General features: G+C 40.1%; 2 protein-coding genes across 2 annotated transcripts; both read right to left on the minus strand.

The window, feature by feature from the left end:
- Positions 1-7,780: 7,780 nt before the first annotated feature.
- txnl4a (thioredoxin-like 4A) lies at positions 7,781-10,745 on the minus strand. The gene is made up of 4 exons (XM_026346952.1): positions 10,612-10,745; positions 10,190-10,369; positions 8,338-8,441; positions 7,781-8,231 (listed from the first exon to the last, which is right to left on the minus strand). Exons 2-4 carry the CDS (start codon positions 10,340-10,342, stop codon positions 8,060-8,062), a joined length of 429 nt encoding a protein of 142 aa, XP_026202737.1. The 5' UTR covers positions 10,343-10,369; positions 10,612-10,745; the 3' UTR covers positions 7,781-8,059.
- A 484-nt stretch (positions 10,746-11,229) lies between these two features.
- On the minus strand, positions 11,230-18,742 carry LOC113154471 (E3 ubiquitin-protein ligase znrf2-like). The gene is made up of 4 exons (XM_026348705.1): positions 18,007-18,742; positions 16,452-16,547; positions 13,562-13,667; positions 11,230-12,127 (listed from the first exon to the last, which is right to left on the minus strand). Exons 1-4 carry the CDS (start codon positions 18,323-18,325, stop codon positions 12,070-12,072), a joined length of 579 nt encoding a protein of 192 aa, XP_026204490.1. The 5' UTR covers positions 18,326-18,742; the 3' UTR covers positions 11,230-12,069.

Below are 18,742 nucleotides of genomic sequence, written 5' to 3' on the forward strand. Positions count from 1 at the left end.
CTCTGCCCAGCAGATAAATTGTTCACGTCTCACCGCGCCGTGAAATTCAGTTCGGCACGCTGTTAAGGTTAGACTCACGCCAGTGTCTTTCTGTGTGTGAGTGTGTATGTGTGTGTGTGTGTGTGTGTGTGTGTGTGTGTGTGTTTGCCAGATACGGAACAGCAGATACTGCAGAGACACATGATCATCACCTGATCTGGGTGCGTTGCTGTGTGGCTCTGCAATGAAGAAGACCAAAAATGAATAAATAACGTGTATCCAAGGATACTGAGGGAGGATGGTGAGTAAGTCAATTTGCATAAGCTTCTAGTTAAAGTTGCCTCCAGATAAACCTACTGTACAGTCCCTCCGTACATATAATCAGCTAATGGATGCCAGAGGTTTCTGCTTCATACTTCATTTATCTGATAACCACACCGCTCTAAAGTCTCTTCTAACATTACATCAACTGTGGAGGCATGTTCAGTTTGAATGCCTGCATTGATCATGAGGCCAAAAGGAGGACAAGTTTTAAATAAACAAAACTACAATATGTGGAAGTGCAAGAGGTCTTTTTTTAAACTGAAATATTAATACCTGAGCATTATTGCCAACCAGCATAAGGTGCAGCACCTTGGATTATTTATGCAAGTGTCTATTACTTTTTAGGTCAATTGTCCCATGCTGCTTGCTGTTGCATGAATGGCAGAGACTGCCTGTGATATGTGGGTCCTATAGAGGCTGGTTTTATGAATTATGGGGAGAGGTAAAGTGCATTACTACCATTAAGGTGAAACACTGAGAAATAGGAACTTGGGTTGCGAAAATCTATGCATTGTTAGTATTTTATAATGATAATACCATTTTAAATCTATTGGGGGAAAAAGGCAATTAAGGGCATACAACAACAGAAATGTGTGCTTTGGTCTTGATTGTACTTAGTTTCAATCAATATTTGGATTACAGCATTTGAAGGAACATGACTTCTTTAATAAGTATATTTATATTAAGCTACACCTTAACGGCATACATGTAGGTGCTGTTTGTACCTCCTCCTCCTCCTCCTCAGCTAAAATCTTCCCTGTTTGCCTGGTCTCAAGGTTGGCAGGTATGCATAACGCATGCAAAGTGACTGAACTGTTAGTGGTTGATTTGCATTATGGGTAATGTAGACATAAGGTTTTCACAAACTGTCCAAGAGTTAATCTGAGTTGAGTAAGATTTAAAAGTCAGTGTGCGAACATGCTTAATAACCAGAAATCATTCACTAGGGTCGACCAGTCAAAGGGTGTCTTATTCTTCTCATCATGAGATCATCTGAAACCTGGACCAATCACTGAAGCCCACACTCACCCTTCCTGACTCTCACCAGCTAAATGTTCTGTATTGATGAGTATGTAGGCAGCTCGTGACGCAGACACTAATCAGAGCATCACAGCTGAGAAAATTAAATCATGAATGTATATAGCTAGGGAGGTAAACATTACAAGGATGCGCTCTGTCTCTTAGTCGTACTTCCTCAACCTGACACTAAAGCATCCTATGCTCACCTGGCTCTCCTCACCATCCTTCCTCTCTCCGAAACCTCACCCCACCTTCACTTCCCCTGTGCCTATTCCCGTCATCTTATTTAGAGTCATAAGCGTGGCAGCTCGACAACCCCACGCCCCACCATCCACTCTCCTCTATCATCCTTCTCTAACAGTCACCGTGGTCTCCCTGCCCCTGCAACACCCCCACCAAGCTCATGCAGTTAGTACAGTCTGCCTGTGCTCTCTCCTTATAAGGGCAAAATACATTGACAGAGGCTGAGAGAGGGGGCTGTACCAGCACAGGCAAGCAGGTAGGGGGACAGTGGCTCAAACAGGAACACAGAGGGAGAGAGAGAGAGAGAGAGAGAGAGAGATGATGATGTAGAGGCAGAAGAGCAGACACTGGGGAAGTGGGCAAGGAAAATGAAGGATGAACATGGTCACAGTGAGGGAAAGGTGCTTGGGCTGTAGCTCACATTTTGTATCACCTGTGCCAATCAGCTTTTAGCCTTGTGCAAACACTATATTAAGATCTAGATTAAATGTGAGAATCTAGTTTTATCCATTCTTTTCAGGGTAGAATATATATAATATTTAGACAGTGTTATACAATCCACTTAAACCAAAGCTGAAAAAAACAGTGATATTTAGTATGATCATTAAATAATATGAGCAAACATTAATTTAGCATGATGTCACAATTTCATTCTACATATTTAATGTTTTCCTCATTGCTTGTAATAGTATATCTATGAATTGCACTGCTTCCAGTGGAAGATACAGGATTTATTATCCCCAAAGGGCATATCAGCAAAGTATGGACCCCGGAACCGGAAAATGCACTGTATTACGGCTAGAAGCAGTGCTCAAGGAACTGTATCAGCAAACTGGAAGTGTTGGTGTTAGTCAAATCTGTACTGATATCAGTGACTGTTATCAGCCTTGTCATCATTTAATCGGAAGCATCCTTTATCTCCTCATTATGATTACCACGATAATAATGTGGGCAAATGGTCATCATAGTCACACAGATATATTCCTGTATGCCTGTGTGGAGTCGCCTTACAATCAATTGGATTCAGCTTGTTTTGCATTTGGGCCAATCTCTAATTTCTAATAAAAGACCAATGTTGACCTAAAACATAGAGATCCAAGATTTTTAACTTGCTTCATATGGTTCTACTTTGGGGAATATATGTATGCGAAGGGTAGAGAGAGAAAGCATAAATTCATAACTTACATATGTTCCCCAAACCAAGAACTATAGCGAAGTGATGCAACCAATCAGTGATGTCTCCCTTTAAGCTGGAGTTATTGCAGAATAAGAAGCAGTCTTTATTTGTCATATGTCACATGTACATGTTACAATTAAATTTGTCCTCTACATTTAACCCATCCCCCCAGGGGGGAGCTAGCACGGAGTGTATCTCGTTCAAGGACACACCTGGTGACAGAGACAGGGTTTGAATCAGGAATATTCTGATGCTCTACCCATTGAGCCACCAGGCCTACCACCTAAATGCAACTTGAATCTTTTAATTAGGCCTTTCCAGTATGATAAATGCTCCTGTCTCTCAAACTCCACACCACAAGTACACAGCACAGGTTTTCCATTAAAAATATCCATCTAAATGAGCATGACAATGGTCTGTTAGACTAAGATGATGATCCTGTTGTCTGATGATAACCCGAATGATAGTCCTGTACTGTCCCCATAATTTACAGACATGAAAAATGGGGAGACAGTGCCAGTGAGAGAAAAGGAACACTTGGATCAATCACTTTATATTAATACGCATAACCTTATATGTCAATACGTCATATACCTTACTACTGTCAAAATACTGTCATTTTTGAAAGTGCTTGATCAACTTGAATTAGCAATTTGCATGTGTGCAAGAGTGACAAGTCTCAATTTCAATGCAAGTGATGGTGAATAGATAAAATGGAGTCCCCCCCAGCCCACCCCCTTTCAAGATTGTGTATGTGTGTGTCTGTGTGTGTGTTTGTGCTGGGACTGTTGGTTCAGCTGGAACATTTCTCTGCGTCACACCCCCTGTGTAGCAGGAGGCCTGGCCTGTGTGTGAGGACTGGGCAGGTGCTAATTGGGCTTGAAGCTTGTGAATGGAGCTGCTTCCTGTGAATGGGCATGAATTCAGAGAGCAAGGGGCCCCCGTGTGATGTAAATTCATGTGTGTTTGACCAGCGTGTGTACGGTAAGTCAGCATCAGCAATGCCACAGATTGGCATAAACACGCCTCCTCTGTGTGTACTGGTGTCTGTCTGTTAAACAGACCACTCGGTTTGCTGCAGACTGAGGGATGACACCCCTTTGGGAACGATGCAGGAAGAGAGTTGCAAATCCATTTAGTCACAGGTCCCTGAGTGGAGTGGAAGCCAGACGCAAATGGGGGAAGAGAATTAAACAAACATAACACCCAGCTGCTAAGTGTGTCAGTTTCTACGAAAGGAGGCAGGAGGGATATTTAACGGCAAAGGGTTTGTGTGTGTGTTTCTTTCAGCGTATTATCAGTGTGAAACATCTGCTCTTGTTAATCTCTACCAACCTGTAGGCAATAGCTCATTTACTCTGAGTAATTCCCCCACGGGGCCAAAACCCAAACCTACACTAAAGCCCACGCAGCTGAGTAGAAGGAAAATAAAATAGATCAGATGAACAAATAGGATCTTGATTCGGAGGAAGTTCAGAGATAAGCCTTTGCTCACCATCTCTCCTCAGAATATGTAACAGTGAACTATCTCTCCATCGTGTCTCCCAGCTTCCTTTGATGGAATTAGGGAATAAAAACTGTCGAGAAAGAGATTAGTCTCGATAGCACTCCCTGGTGTGATGGTTATGTAAAGAGGCTGCAATAAAAACCAAGAGGCAAACTGGAGTTTATGGGTCAAGTTGAAGGGCTTTCAGGACGGGTTAAAGTGATAGTAAGTTCAGTTCAGGTTATTAAGATAGCACCAATTCAAAACAAATATCATCTTTAACATAGTTAGGTTAAGACAGATCCAATTAAACCCCCTTTAAGCAAGCACTAGGCGGCAGTGGAGACGAAAACCTCGCTTTAAAAGAAGAAACCTCCAGCAGAACCAGCCTCGGGGTGGGCGGCCATCTGCCTCAACAGGTTGGGGGTAAGCACAGAGAGAGAAGAAGGGGAGCAACAATGAGCAACAGACTCGACGACCAAAATCTCATCAGGTCGAGTCTAAGTGCATGCTTGCTGCAAATTTGTAGAAATCCCCTCAAGGCAGTCCTGATATATTGTGTTCATTGAAAATAGCATTCTCACACATTTACACAGACATCCCTCCCTCGCTACACTATTTTGTTACATATACACCATATTTACACTGTAATTGCAAATTGCCTTATTTTTCTTTGAATAACTGCTGTTACTAATTTCATTAACAGTAATAGGAACCTAGACTGCATGATAATGTAAATTATAATTGAGTGCATAATTTAACATCTTCACACACCTTAACATCTTCAGACAAAACAAACTGAACTGGTTTGACCTGGTAGGTGTAATCTGCGCCCAAATGACCCCAAACCTTTTGATTTTAAAAATCTGGGAACCACTGACTCCACTTGCGATGATGATCCAGGCTGATTTTGAGACTGGTTTTCAGTGGCCATTGGCTCAAAATGAGATGCGACACGCTGCTGGATGAGGCATGAGGCACCACAGTTGCTGGGTAAAAGGAAATGGCTAAACACAATATTTGCGTATGTTTGTGTGTGTGTGAGTACATGTCTGTTACAGTGCCAACAGGAGAAGCTGCAGGGGTAGGGGGTGGGGTGTCCCAGAAATTTGCCGTTGCCCCTCACCCTTCCCCCCACGCTGGGCAGCCACATGGACAGTGACAGACAAGGAAAAATAGGAGAGAGGAGGGCAGCAACAGAGGGAGAGAGATACAAGAGATGGAGGGATGCCAGTGTGACTTCCCCCTGGCACCCACATGATCCTCATGGTCTGCCTGCTGCACCCTCTTTGTGCTGCAACAACATTTAAATGCTATCAGTTGAAAACAGACTCTGGATTACCATAAGTTTAGGGGTGAGTGCATATATTCCCTTTATGGTCTGTATGAAAAGCGACTCAACTTCCTTCTGTCTCTCAACATAGAGAAACCTACCATACTGTACATCCCGCCATGTCGCCATATGTGTCTAGACTAGAGTTTCCCAGTGACCCTTAGTGATCCAGATCTCTCCCTTAGCCCCGAGGCTGAGCTTATTAACAGTAACAGGGAGCTACAATGCATGATAATGTGAATTATAACGGACCAATAAAGGCGCCCCTCGTCCACGGCACTTCATGAGGCCAGTGCTGTTGCACACATGCCCTGCAGGGACAGGCCAGACAAAGACAAAAGCTTGTCAGACTCGAGGTTAATGTAAGTGGAAAAGTCACGGGCAGCCAAGGAGACAACAACAACATAGTCCCCCCACAAGGATAAGTAAATTAGTTTATTTTGAACTATAAAAACACTTGTTAGTGCGGTGGACTGATTCTTTAGCTTCATTTTTCCAGACATTCACCTTAATAACACCTAATGTTGTGGCTTCTGTAAATGTTTTTCACTCACAGGGCAGCCAGTAGTTTGAGGGCAGTTACACCGAGACGATGGACAATAGGACCACAGCAGGGACATAGGACAAAAACAAGTAGCACATGCAGTACACTGAGCCCTGAGACTCATACCCATCCCAAGTGACTCCCAACTTGTCTCACTCATTAGAGGTGAAGAGGTCAGGCTCTTTACTCTGGGGACAGTCTCTCACACAGTGAAATAGACAGACACTGATTTTTTTTTCTCTCTCTCTTTCTCCTCACTTATCACGCAATAAATTGTGCTCGGTCTCTGTCTGTCTGCAGTGTGTGGAGTCTGATTATAGGAAGCTCTAAGAGTCGGAGCTGACAGCTAACGGATATTAATGAGACTCGTCTACTGACATTTCTCTCACTCACCTGACTAGTTTCTTGCTCCTCTTTTCTTTCAGTATTTCTATAATTCTCCTACTGATGGGTAATTGCTGTGAGAGTTCTAGGTTGATCACATGACTGTTTTACATATGTGTTGCTATTCTGGAAGTGTGTAAATGGGTGGTGTTTCGCGTTAAATAATCCAATGAGATCTAAACACAGGTATGAGTTTATCCCTTTTTAAGGACAAAACGTTCAACTCATACACGTTGCTGTGTGATCAACAGTGGAAGTCCACTCACGCCCACTTTACACCGCCGACCGAAGCTTATGTGAACTTCTCCCCTCTGGCAGGCGCTAAAGAGCACTGTGCACCAAAACAAGCACACACAAGAACTGTTTCTTCCCACAAGACATCACACTCATAAACAGTTCAGTCAGTTTTGCAAATGTCTCCCTCGTACAATACCTAATAATAACTATGACATAGCCATTGCTATATACACTGTCTACATCACATTCTACAATATCGCCAATTATAACACAGCCTGTATAGATGTACTGTAGTTTGTTGTGCAGTAGTTGTATAATATTTAATTTACTGTACCACTCATACACTGTTCTTCTTTAAACTTGTTTAGTCAACTGTTTGTCATTTGCCTCCCTTCCTCTAATTGAAGCTGTTTACTTTCAGTGTCAGATTCATTCTATTTCATGCGCTTCTTTTCAATTTGTCCTGCCTTTTTTTTAGATGTTATAAATCCCCAGTAGACCATTACACTGCCAATCATAAGAAATGTATCTGTCGCCATCTGGTGGAGATTTTAGGGCGGTGCACTCTATTGCTAAACATATAAATCACAGTTTTCATCACTGATGTTTGCATAAATATTCAGTATTATCTGTACAAACAGTTACCATTTCTTCCCAGACAAATATAGAATAATTAACACAGAATCTAATTTAAATGCATAAATATGCAGTGCTCCCAAGTTTTTCCATTAAAACATTTTTGACTCTATTCAGACAATAACGTTCCATAAAAAGTGTGTTTCATGTAGAATCAGTACCTCTGACTGTCCAACCAAATCCAATTGTTATAAACATTAACAGATTCTATTATAGTCACTGTACTGTAAAGCATCTTAAGTATATTTCTAATCCCTGCAGGTAATGAGACTCTCGAGTATTTTACAGTATCGTGCTGCAGAAATAGAAACACTGCAGTTACTCTATACTGGTGCTGGACTATACGGAGCAGACAAACGTATTTATGCATCTTGTCTAGTGACATGAATGTAAATTATAACTAAGAATAAAAATAAATAAATATTCATACCTGTTTATTGCAAAATTTAAATATCAGGCTTTGCACAATTTGTCTGGTTTGTTTAACAGAAATAAGTATTTAAAGAGAAAACAAGGTCATGTTGAAGAAACTGAATAAAATGAATTACAAACAAAACACAATGACGACATGTAATACAACAATCAATAATAAAAATATTGTCCTGTTTCACTTCTGTGATGTCTGTAACTTGTAGTCTCTGTGTTGTGCCACAAACAAACGGGAAAAAAAAAACATCCTCCAGAAATAGAAAAAAATCAATATCTGTATTTTGTAGAATAGTCCTTTGGAGACACCACCAGACCTCTTCCTTTTCTTGCTCCTCGGTACACAGTTTCAACAATGTCTATCATCTCCTGCTTGTCTTCTATTGTCCAGTTGATCTTGTTGTTGTTACCAGTTCCCAAATCAATCATGATGTGTTTGTTCCTGAGGAAAAACAATAACAAGAAGAAGAAATAGATTAAAATAGATTAATAACAGGTATTTTAATCTTTACTCTGACACTGTGCAGTGTAGATGTCATACATCTTACCTGAAAAAGAACATGACAGTGCAGGGGTCGTACAACTCGTACATCTTATTGAAGTCGGGCACTTCTGTGATGTCCACCAGGTAAATGACTGCAAAATTCTTAACCTATCAGGATGTAGAAAGGTAAAAATGTATTATTAAAGATACAGTTATTTTCTTCCCAGATTTGTCAATTCACATTCACCGTGTCACTGGATTCTTTACATGACTGATAATTAAAACAATATTTAAAAGTTACATGTTAGACTTGACGCAGTGCTATAAAAATGTTCCTGATGACAAACTTTAAACTTCTGTCTTTAAATGGTTGAGTCAAATCATAAACTGTAATGCTCCTGACTGAAAAAATAAACATTCTGAAAAGTTTATTAAAACTATAGCAGTCGTAATACTGTGTCACTATAGTTAAGTAGAGTATGATCTGTCACTTGGGAATTTAAAATAGCATTACTATTACACCCAAGTGTTGAAAATCAGTCCATGTCAACATTTATCCCAGCAAACAAAGAGTCAAAGTTATTAATAATGGGCAGGGTAATAGTGCAGGTATATATAATGTATGCAGTGTAATACAAGTACTGTACATCAACTTATTCAACCAAAATTAACTTCCTATGATTATTACAACCTGTGATCATTATTTATTTTTCATCTCTACTAATATGTAAGTAGACCAGTAATAGTAACAACTATTTATATTAGGTAATAGTCACCCAATAGCTTTTTTTTTCTTTCTTTCTTTCTTTCTTTCTTTCTTTTCTTTCTTTCTTTTTTTTTTTTTTTACAATTATTCCTCTGAGTTTCTTTCACAACTCCACATAATGGAGTCATCGGATCATTGGAGTCTCTCTCCCCTCCATCACGGCATTTAACCACCACGCTGCATCAGCAAGGGGATACTGCCCATGTGGACGACCCCACCCACCCCTCACACCCAATCTTCACACTTCTGCCATCAGGGAAGAGGTTCCGGAGCATTCGGGCCCTCACAACCAGACTTTTGAACAGTTTCTTCCCCCAAGCCATCAGGCTCCTCAACACACACACAACAAACTGAACTGAGCACACACACTCGCTAGATTTGACATGTTTCCATCCTTCAGTTGTAAATTGTATTCATTTCCGCTACTGGTCGCTGCTGTTTTGTGTTTTGTGTTCTGTTTTTGTCTGTCTTCTGACGTCTGTCTGCACTTTTTCTTTGTGTTCTTGCACTGTTTGCACTAGGTTGCACAGGATGCACTTTATGTGTTTTGCTAGGACAACTTAGCAGTCCTCAGCCCCATGTTTGTCTTGTTGCCGTTTTATGTAGCACCATGGTTCTGGAGAAACGTTGTCTCATTTCACTATGTACTGCTTCAGCTATATGTGGTTGGAATGACAATAAAGCTTCTTGACTTGACTTGACTTGACTAATGGTGAACATGTCTGGTATTTCTAACAGACCAACATGAGAATTTTAAAGGCCTTGTTTTGCCTGACTTCTGGACCCAATATATCCAGTTACTATCAAAAAGAAATAAAAACCTCATATTTTCGCAGCAGGAGGAAGGAAACGTTTTAGATTTTTGTAATGATGTAATTCATTATTATATTAACTTGCAAAGCTGCAGGTATATATCATGTTTGGTCTTATTTGGCAACATCTCCTTGTGTGACTTCCAGCTCAATAATTATACTAATAATAATGATGATGAAAGCATTACTTCTGGTTCAAATTTGCGAGATCTCTCTATGTAAAGGTAAATGCCATCGCTGACCAGCAAACGATGCTACTGAGTACATTTTAATAAAGGACGGCTACTGCTAACAGTGCGATATGGTTTAGTATGTGGCGGATCAGAAACCGATCAAACCTTTTCAGCGATGCTGTACAGAACTTCGTCCATTTTCATGCACGTTGGATCCCAGTCGTGTCCGAATCGGATCACTAGGACTCGGTCCTCCTCGGACAGGATGGCTTGGTCAACCTGCCAGCCATTGTGGAGATGTGGTAGCATGTACGACATCTTGATCGTTTACCGTCGGTTCCCAGGCTGAAACACAACACATCTGACTTCAGCCTCACTTAACTTGAATGGGGATAAAGTTTAGTTAGCAGGCGCCAACACCTGGCTTTCTATTCTCCATGCCAGTAATGTTGGGGTGCTAATGTTGCAGTTCGCCTGCTGATACTAGCTAAAGTTAGCTTGAACAGACGATAGCCAAAGAAAAGTCTAGAAAGGGAAAAAAAACAAACCGAACTGGACAGAATTGAACCAAATATGCCATCACTTACCTTAAAATATAAAAGAAGACGTTTTATTTGGTTTACAAAACGCTATATACAGTAGCGTGTACCGTTTTTAAGTCCAATACAAAGCAAAGCCCCGCTGACTGCTACTGCTGTGGAGAGGTAGTGGTGTTCGTAAATGGCACGTTGGTGTACGTACGCCGTCATCGAGAGTGACGGGATCGACGCAACGTGGTTACGTCACACGTCTAAAACGCGATTTCACTGATGTTTTAAATATTTGTGTTAATTAATTAGTTAGACTACAATAATAATACATCGTTTAAGTTAAGTTCCACCAACGAACCTGACGAAGAAGAAATTAGGCAAATAGATGAGCTCAGATTTAGAAGGTCTTTAAAAACTATATGTTAAGTATAAGTATATGAACATTAAAAAAAAAAAACATTTTAAAAAGGTAGGCAACTCATATTGTTTACATCATGGGAAAAATGAAATAATCGAAGGTAAATCTAAAGTTTAGTACTAGTTACTGTATGTAAGGTATTACTCTACTTGAACTTATAATAATAGATGCATATATAAATTATACATTCATGGGTAGCCTATTCAATTCCATATTTCATTTTCATCTCATCTAAATCAAACCATAGAGACTAAACATTTCTTGTTTGCATTGCAATTGAACCATTTATTGTTGTGCAATTCATTACAGTACAAATAGAAAGTACAATAAACAAAGGTTCAAATGTTATAGGCAAACCTTCCAGTCTATGACATAGCAGCATATTATTATGGCACTCTTCAGAGAGCATGAATCACCATTACATATGTTTAAACCTAGGTTTAATTTCACCACTAAACTACACCATCACATTACTGTGGTTCTGAATGGCTGCATGATTAACAACATCTGACGTTAGACTATTTGGTCTAAAACACATGATTGTTTGACAAAGAACAGTGATAGCCAATTTTGCAATAGGATTATTATTTCCTAACTACCATCAACACTGTAATCATTCCTTACAGCTCATATGGGCATTTTTATTCTGTATGGCTGTTGTTTTTGTTTTTTACATTGCACAACATCAGCCTTCTGCCTTCCGAGCAAGTCTTTGAACAGGCATCAACCTAAATGTCTGGTGTCTTCCACCATATTAGTTTTTGCAAGTCCCCTTTACAAGGCCACACCCTGCTCAGCAAAACAGGTCACTCTGCTCACAGGTTGCATGAATCCACTTCAAGCCAGTAGGTGGCATAATGAACATTCACATACTTTCTGGAGACAAAATGACTCCGCAAGGGGTTTTTTTGAACATCCCATGGTGTCTTGAGAAACATATCCAAAGTCCATCGCTGTTCCTTGAAGCAATATGAAAAATCCCGCACACAATAATGTCACACAACAATCCCTGAGGAGCACTGATGCTCGGTTGGAACAGATAGTGATGGGATGAGATCACATTGACCACAGTCATGTACAGCTGATTGAAACTGCTCCTAGTCAGTGGGATGCTCGGGACACGAGCGGTTCACATGAAACCACTCATCTATACACCTGTAACAGGAAGAGGTAATGGTAAGGACATCTGTCTTGTGATTGGTTGAAGCTAAAAAATGAGCTGCATTACATTTAGCTGTTGCTAAACACAATGTTTTGATAAACAAAATTTTTCAAAAAAAGCCTTGCCATGTACAATACACAGGAATTAAAACTGTACTATACATATAGTCCAACTGAATCATCTATAAATTATAAGAAATTCACAGTCATGAGATTATTTATGAATCTAAGTGTACATATGCAATTGATAGTTTTAGTAGAAATATGCTTTTGAAGATCTTAATGTGGTGGTGTGCTGTCGAAGCCATGCTGAACGGCTGCAACATCAGAGATATTTGCTTCTTAATGGTTTAAAATGAGACTTTCAAACAACAATCAACAGTTATTTCTGTCTAATTAGTAATTTAGTTTCATTTTTTAAATTTCATTAATATTAATATCTTCAGAGCTGGGTAGAGTGTGTTGGAGCATATCAGATCACACTAGAGGGACTGATTTCAAGGCTCATGCTCATATCTTGATTCTCAAAAGATTCATATTGTAGCTTTAAATATATGCGCATGTTAACTTGTTACAGTGCAACAGAGTGGAAAAACCTAAACTTACTCAAACATTAACAAGAAGCGTAAAGCTCATTAATTAATACACTGTATCTCATTTTGTTGGTTTTGTTAGTTATTACCGTGTTTGTTATTTACCAGTACTAACAAGTTAAGTTAGCTCAGCTTATTTAGTATATAAACATGAGAGTGTTATCAAGCTTCTCATTTACCAAAATGCCAAACTATTCCCATAAATAAATAACCTAGAAGCATGCAAGATATTATGCAGAAGTTGTTTTTGTTTTTTCTTTCAATGTTTTAAGTTATTCTGGCCCTTCAGGCACATGTAAATAGATCATTTTTTAAATATTATGGTTTGGATGGACAGGTGACAAACAAGTGAATGACTTGCATGAAACTTTAAATAGACTCTTACACAGTGTGGACTGACATTACCAGTGAATATCAACCAATATTTTTAGATTTTGAGAGACAGCTTGGCATGCATATTAGAAATGGGGAGAGACAGGTAGCGATAGCTTTATTTAAAGGGCTCAGAAAATGGCCTACCTACACCTCTAAAGCTCCTCGCAGCTTAACAAGCTACAGTCTCATTGTTTAACAGTACAAAAAATTAAATGCAGAACAAAATGGCAGCTTCAAAGGGCTGTTTGCTGTTTTAGCCTACGCTCTTTTCCCATCTTTGTGCTAAACTAAGCTAAAAGTTTTGATCTACTTACCTCAACTCTTATACAAAAATCCAACTGTTTCTATAAAACTTTCATCAGAGCTGTACATTTTTCAAAATGTGTTACTCTAAAGGCTGACTGCTGCACTTGTCCAGCTCCATTCTATTTAGTTATGTGTCTTAGAGTGCATTAGTTACCCTTTATGGTAGATACAGAGGCAGGGAAGTCTGGCAATGGTGTCTCCCTGCTCCAGGTCTTCTAAACAGATGGCACATTCCCCAGAGTCTCTGGACAGGATGTCCTCTGAGAAAGACAATACGGACAGAGACAAACTCAGCAAAGCGTGGATCATATGTTCACTTCAGGCATTGAATCTTGCATAACCATCTGTTTAACTTTTGCTGCTAGGATACCTGTTGGTCTCTGTGCCCAGATGTGAACTGGTATTGCACTACACGTTTCCAAATAGTGAAAATATTTGGTATCCAGTGGGAATGGGTTGTGTTTTAGTGAACCTCATTTCATTATCCTTTTCTTTGTATGAATACCATGCAGGTGGGTTTTAAAAATGGGGAGAGAAGTTGTCTTTTCTCTTTCACATGTTTACGTATAATCAGCTGCAACAGGAGTGTCAATACCTGAGGCGACGGATTATCCTTACTTAAACTAGCTTTTCATGCACACGCATTAAAATTAATCCCATAGAAGGAAAGACAGACTCATTCAAATGTTCTTTGAAAATATTTGCATGGGGCAGGTGGACGATAAAGAAACAATTGTATTTTTTTTTACACATCTGCATGCACATGATAAGCTAGCGAACACATGCTCTACCAGACCTGTGTATTTATCTGTAACGTGCATATTGTCGTGTTTGCATCTTAGCTGAAAGCTGTGTGTGCATGACTCTGTACATGCAACACTGTTGAGTCCAGGAAATGCACAAAGTGTGTGTAGTAAGAGTATGTCTGCAGGAAAGAAGCATTTGTCTTTCCTGTGTGCACACATGTAGGTACATGCACTACAAAGGTGCTCACACACATGTATTTGCTTTGATCTGTTTATTAACTGTATACTGTTTGGGAACTAAAACAGTTCTTATTAAAATAGGAATGGTTTAATGCAATACCTTAAACATTACAGTTTTTCTCCATTGCCAGAACACACTTAATGAAAATTGAATCTATATTATCTTCATAACCATCTTTAAGCACAGCAGAAGTCTCCTCTTGCAAATCTCTGTGCATTGGTTTAACTCATTTTTAAATCCTTTTTCAAAACAGTTTCAAAACAGCAAACTTTACTGGATTAACTGTGCCGAAAATGCATATTCACAGCTTACAGAAAGTACCCATATGCAACACACTGCACTTCTTGCAATTCTTCAATCAGCAATCAGTCACCACCAAATAGACTAAATGTTCTGAAGTTCTGAGTAAAATGTTCTTCTTCTCATAAATCCAAGTTCGTCCGGTAAGGAAACGAGAATGAAATCTGGTGAAGTACAAGACAGTAAAAATGGTCTTGTGTTTTTCTGATATTAGGTGAAATTTCTTACTTTATCGCTGAAAAATAGGAACAGTACAAATGCTGAGTCAGTCTAATGCAGAGCTAAGTGTCTAAATATGTCTAGTCAAGATGCTGACGTCAGGTTTTGCGTGTCAACAACAGTTCATATACACAGAAAGACCTGCACACTAAACACAGTAACAAAAATGAGGGAAAGTTTTCTTAGAAAATCTCTTTACAGTATTCCAACAGGCCATTGCAAAAAAGTGCAGGTGCAGACTGCAGCAGGGTTTGTTATAACACTGGGAGAGAATAATAAAATTCATGCTGTGATATGCTTGCTTGCGTTTTTTGGATTATCCTGTAACTATGTAAAGAATCAGCAAACAGCACATGGCGTATGGCTCACATTAAGTCTGAAGCAGTTTATATTGATAGCTGTATTTAGTATTTTATTGTCCATGGTGTGATCAGTGAAAAGAAGAACACAAGTTTGGCCACATGTTGTGTTGTTTAAGGGGAAATAAAGCTTTTGTCACATGTTTTTAATGTTTTGTTAGTGGTAGAACATTCTGTCCAGTCACCTTGTGGGTCAGCCTGTGTGTTAAGTGCTTCGATAATGTGAAGTAAGAGCGGACTGAAGTGTTTAAGCAAATGAGAAAGACTGTAATGTAGCTGTGGAGAGACTATAACATGGAAGGGAAGGCAGAAATAGTGCTCCAACACAAGTACACTTAGTAGTGAGGTCCTTGTACTTCCACTCTGAATTATCCTTTAGCTTTTGTTACATTGCATTTATTTGACAGCTAGAATTGAATTGATACTTTGCAGATTGTAAATTTTAAATCATTCACATAGGTCCATATCAACCACAACATTAAAGTGCAGTTTACACAGGGTGGAACAATAGGAGCGAAGGTTTCTAAATGGCAGTTGCCAAGACGTTTGCACAGACTATACTGGATAGTGTTACCCAGTGAGGCCTGTGAAAATCCTTCAAATCAAACAATCAGTGTTGTACATGTTAATCATTTGCACTCAGCCTGCAGATTGTTTTACTTGAAGAGTAATTTGCAGTAGTTCACTGCCATCCCTAGTTGCACGTTTCGGATTTGTTTCACCTGCGACCACTGGGTCTGCTCGGTGTGTGTGTGTGCTACTGCACCTGTAATCACACCCAACAGTGATGTCACAGGGTATCGAAGTACACCTCTAAATCACTGCAGCAAAGTGAGGAGTTAAATCAACTGAAGGTCTGCAAAAAAATTGATTTTCAGGAGGTGCTGAGCTACTGTTTAAGTTGCATTTGAATGCACATAAATGCAGGAACTTTCCACACAATGGAGTCTTTTCTCATTGTGTTATTGCTTCCTTTATTCTTAGCCTCCTGAAACACCTTTAGTCACTTTTGTCATTGTTCAGTTCGATATGTTGTTTTGTGTTTATTTTAAGAAAAGAACGGACATGAATAAGTGAGGAACAGAGAATGTATAAGGTCACTCTGGCCAAACCAGTAGCATATACTTGGACTTTCAGACTCCCCCATGCCTTCTTGCACCTTCACCCCCACTCTCTTACTGTTGTAGGTGAGACGTGTTTTGCTGAAACACACGAGCAGATGCTTCTCTATTTCGCCTGATGCCATAAACTTGGAGCAAACAGGACAGTGGAAACCTGGGAAGGGAAACACAAAGACAGGAACATCAGGGCCCAGATGTGCCAACGGTTCTCTTACAGTCTTTTTATTGATATGTACACAAGACAGGGCGTGGGGCGCCGGGTTGAGTTTGATCGTTTACGACCTTACATGACCTAAACAGATGTATGTGTCCTGCAGCTCTGTCTGCTGTAAACAATCTGTTACAATCAACTTTCCTATGGAAATCATCTCTCCTCTTTTATTTTTCATTTTAACTGTTGCTGCTGACATCAAACTAGCCACAAACACAATACCTTAATATTTATTGCACAGTGAGTGTGCACATTAATAATTTGACCCATGCACACGGTCTCTCTGTCCCATCTCGGCAGCATATAGTTTAATATTGTAGGAGCTGCTTGACCTGAGATAAGCTAATCTTCTGTTTAACGTTGTAACACCTCAGCCAAGTAAAGGACAACAAACACATAAAGAACTGCAGGTACTAATTATCTCTTTGTCTACTGTGAGCCACATGTTTGTGTTTGGAAGCGAGGTGATGAAATTAGATAAGGCCGTGGACATGTCAGGACAGTCACATGGACACAATGAGCAAAGGTTACTGAGGTTATTGATGAGATTATTAATCATTAGACCTCCTCGCTGGGGAAATTACCTACGCTGGTAATCAGAAGGACAGTGGACTACAATTAAAATGTACAGACAGTGTAAGTAATGTAGTGTCTCGGGAAACACTAGAAAATGTCGGCTTTTGTTTACCAGTAACATGGATGCTAGCGGGTTGTGATGGTCCTGTTGTGTCACTATGAGGCCTGTATTGTTGTGATCTGGTCTGGAGACAGCCCACTTGTTGAGAAACATCTAGACTTGTGGATTCAGGAAGTTGTGCGAGTGTGCGTGTGTGTGTGTGTGTGTGTGTGTGTTTAGGCAATGTGTAACCAGCAGGAAGCCCTTATCTGCTGACCTACATAATGCACTCTTCCCTCTCAGCTGGAGTGAAAAACAGATGAGTTTTGCAAGACAGGAGAAGCACAAAAAAGGAGAGTGTCAAAGAAAATAAATAAATCTGCAGTTTGATACAGCCACAGAGCCACCTGCGGCTACAGAAAAAGTGCAGAAGTGCTAAACAAAGGGCTCAGTCATCAGACAGCTATTACGGTATGCCAGGTATCACATGTCAAATGGAAAAACACTAAGTAACTCTGACAGCAAGTGTTATGTATACTGCTGAGGATAATTTGCACGGTGCCATAGGGCAGCCAACGTGAAGTAACATGTTGACTATAAACCCAGCTTAGAGACACACCATGCCTAAAAAAGTACAGTCATTCTGCCACATCATCGAAAAATGTAAATGTCTTATGTTTACTGTGCTAAGACAGACGTGTACTTCAGGAACAGTTAGGAAACCAGGTACAGAACAATAACTAAAATGAACTTGACTTGATTTATAGGTTAATTTAACACTCTTACCTCCCAGCAGGTGGGGGGACAGGTGAGCCGGTAGAGACCCTATAAGCAGCCTGTGGCCCTCAGGGGGCAGCTGATCCTCACCATCCGGGCCGTCCAGACTTTGATTGAGCACGTGTGACCCTGACCTGCTGCCGGCCGGTATACTAAGCCCGGAGCTGGTTGGAGCTCCACCTGTGTAACGGATCCGGGGGCCATCTGGACCATTTGTGTACCTAAAACCCGCAATCCTTTCTCTTCCGCCGTTTCCAGATGGGAGATCGGAGCTGGAATAAGCCCGAGTTCTGCCATCGAATGCCGGATTGCTCTGTTTGCCCCCCATGTTTTCTCAGGTTCAGGTTTTTAGTGCGCTTTAAAGATTTTGCTTTAGCCACGACACATGGTCACATTGAATCCTAAAGATCGAGATCAACCTAACAAAGTAAGGAAAGCCTAACACATAAATGACAGCAGAGGCGAAGTGATCCAACATCTCAAAGTTTCATGATGCGCACTGTGCGTAAAGTGCGCACACACTGACGCATAACTTAATTTCTAAATCGTCGTTGTTTTTTTTTTTTTTCTTGGAAGAGCCCTTCCCTTTCTAAACAATAGAAAAAAAATGAAGATAAAACCTCTTCAGTTGAACGTCTTCAATTTCGCCACTTCAGACAAGAACATAGGCGCAAGTGCTGATCCAACGTTCGCCCGGTTCAAGTTTGTTTTTGTGCTCTGCTGTGGCCGTCTGGAAAGAAAAATA

The sequence above is a fragment of the Anabas testudineus genome, chromosome 11 (genome assembly GCF_900324465.2).
Source record: "Anabas testudineus chromosome 11, fAnaTes1.2, whole genome shotgun sequence".
In the NCBI taxonomy this organism is placed as follows: Eukaryota; Metazoa; Chordata; class Actinopteri; order Anabantiformes; family Anabantidae; genus Anabas; species Anabas testudineus.

What these genes read in the sequence shown, in the direction of transcription:
- txnl4a (XM_026346952.1), bottom strand. Translation starts at nt 10,342, where the DNA reads ATGTCGTACATGCTACCACATCTCCACAATGGCTGGCAGGTTGACCAA. An exon ending in TGTACAGCATCGCTGAAAAG is followed by an intron (nt 8,442 to 10,189) that starts GTTTGATCGGTT and finishes ACATCCTGATAG; the next exon opens with GTTAAGAATTTTGCAGTCAT. An exon ending in ACTGTCATGTTCTTTTTCAG is followed by an intron (nt 8,232 to 8,337) that starts GTAAGATGTATG and finishes GTTTTTCCTCAG; the next exon opens with GAACAAACACATCATGATTG.
- LOC113154471 (XM_026348705.1), bottom strand. Translation starts at nt 18,325, where the DNA reads ATGGGGGGCAAACAGAGCAATCCGGCATTCGATGGCAGAACTCGGGCT. An exon ending in GTCCCCCCACCTGCTGGGAG is followed by an intron (nt 16,548 to 18,006) that starts GTAAGAGTGTTA and finishes TTCCCTTCCCAG; the next exon opens with GTTTCCACTGTCCTGTTTGC. An exon ending in AACACGTCTCACCTACAACA is followed by an intron (nt 13,668 to 16,451) that starts GTAAGAGAGTGG and finishes TGTCTTTCTCAG; the next exon opens with AGGACATCCTGTCCAGAGAC.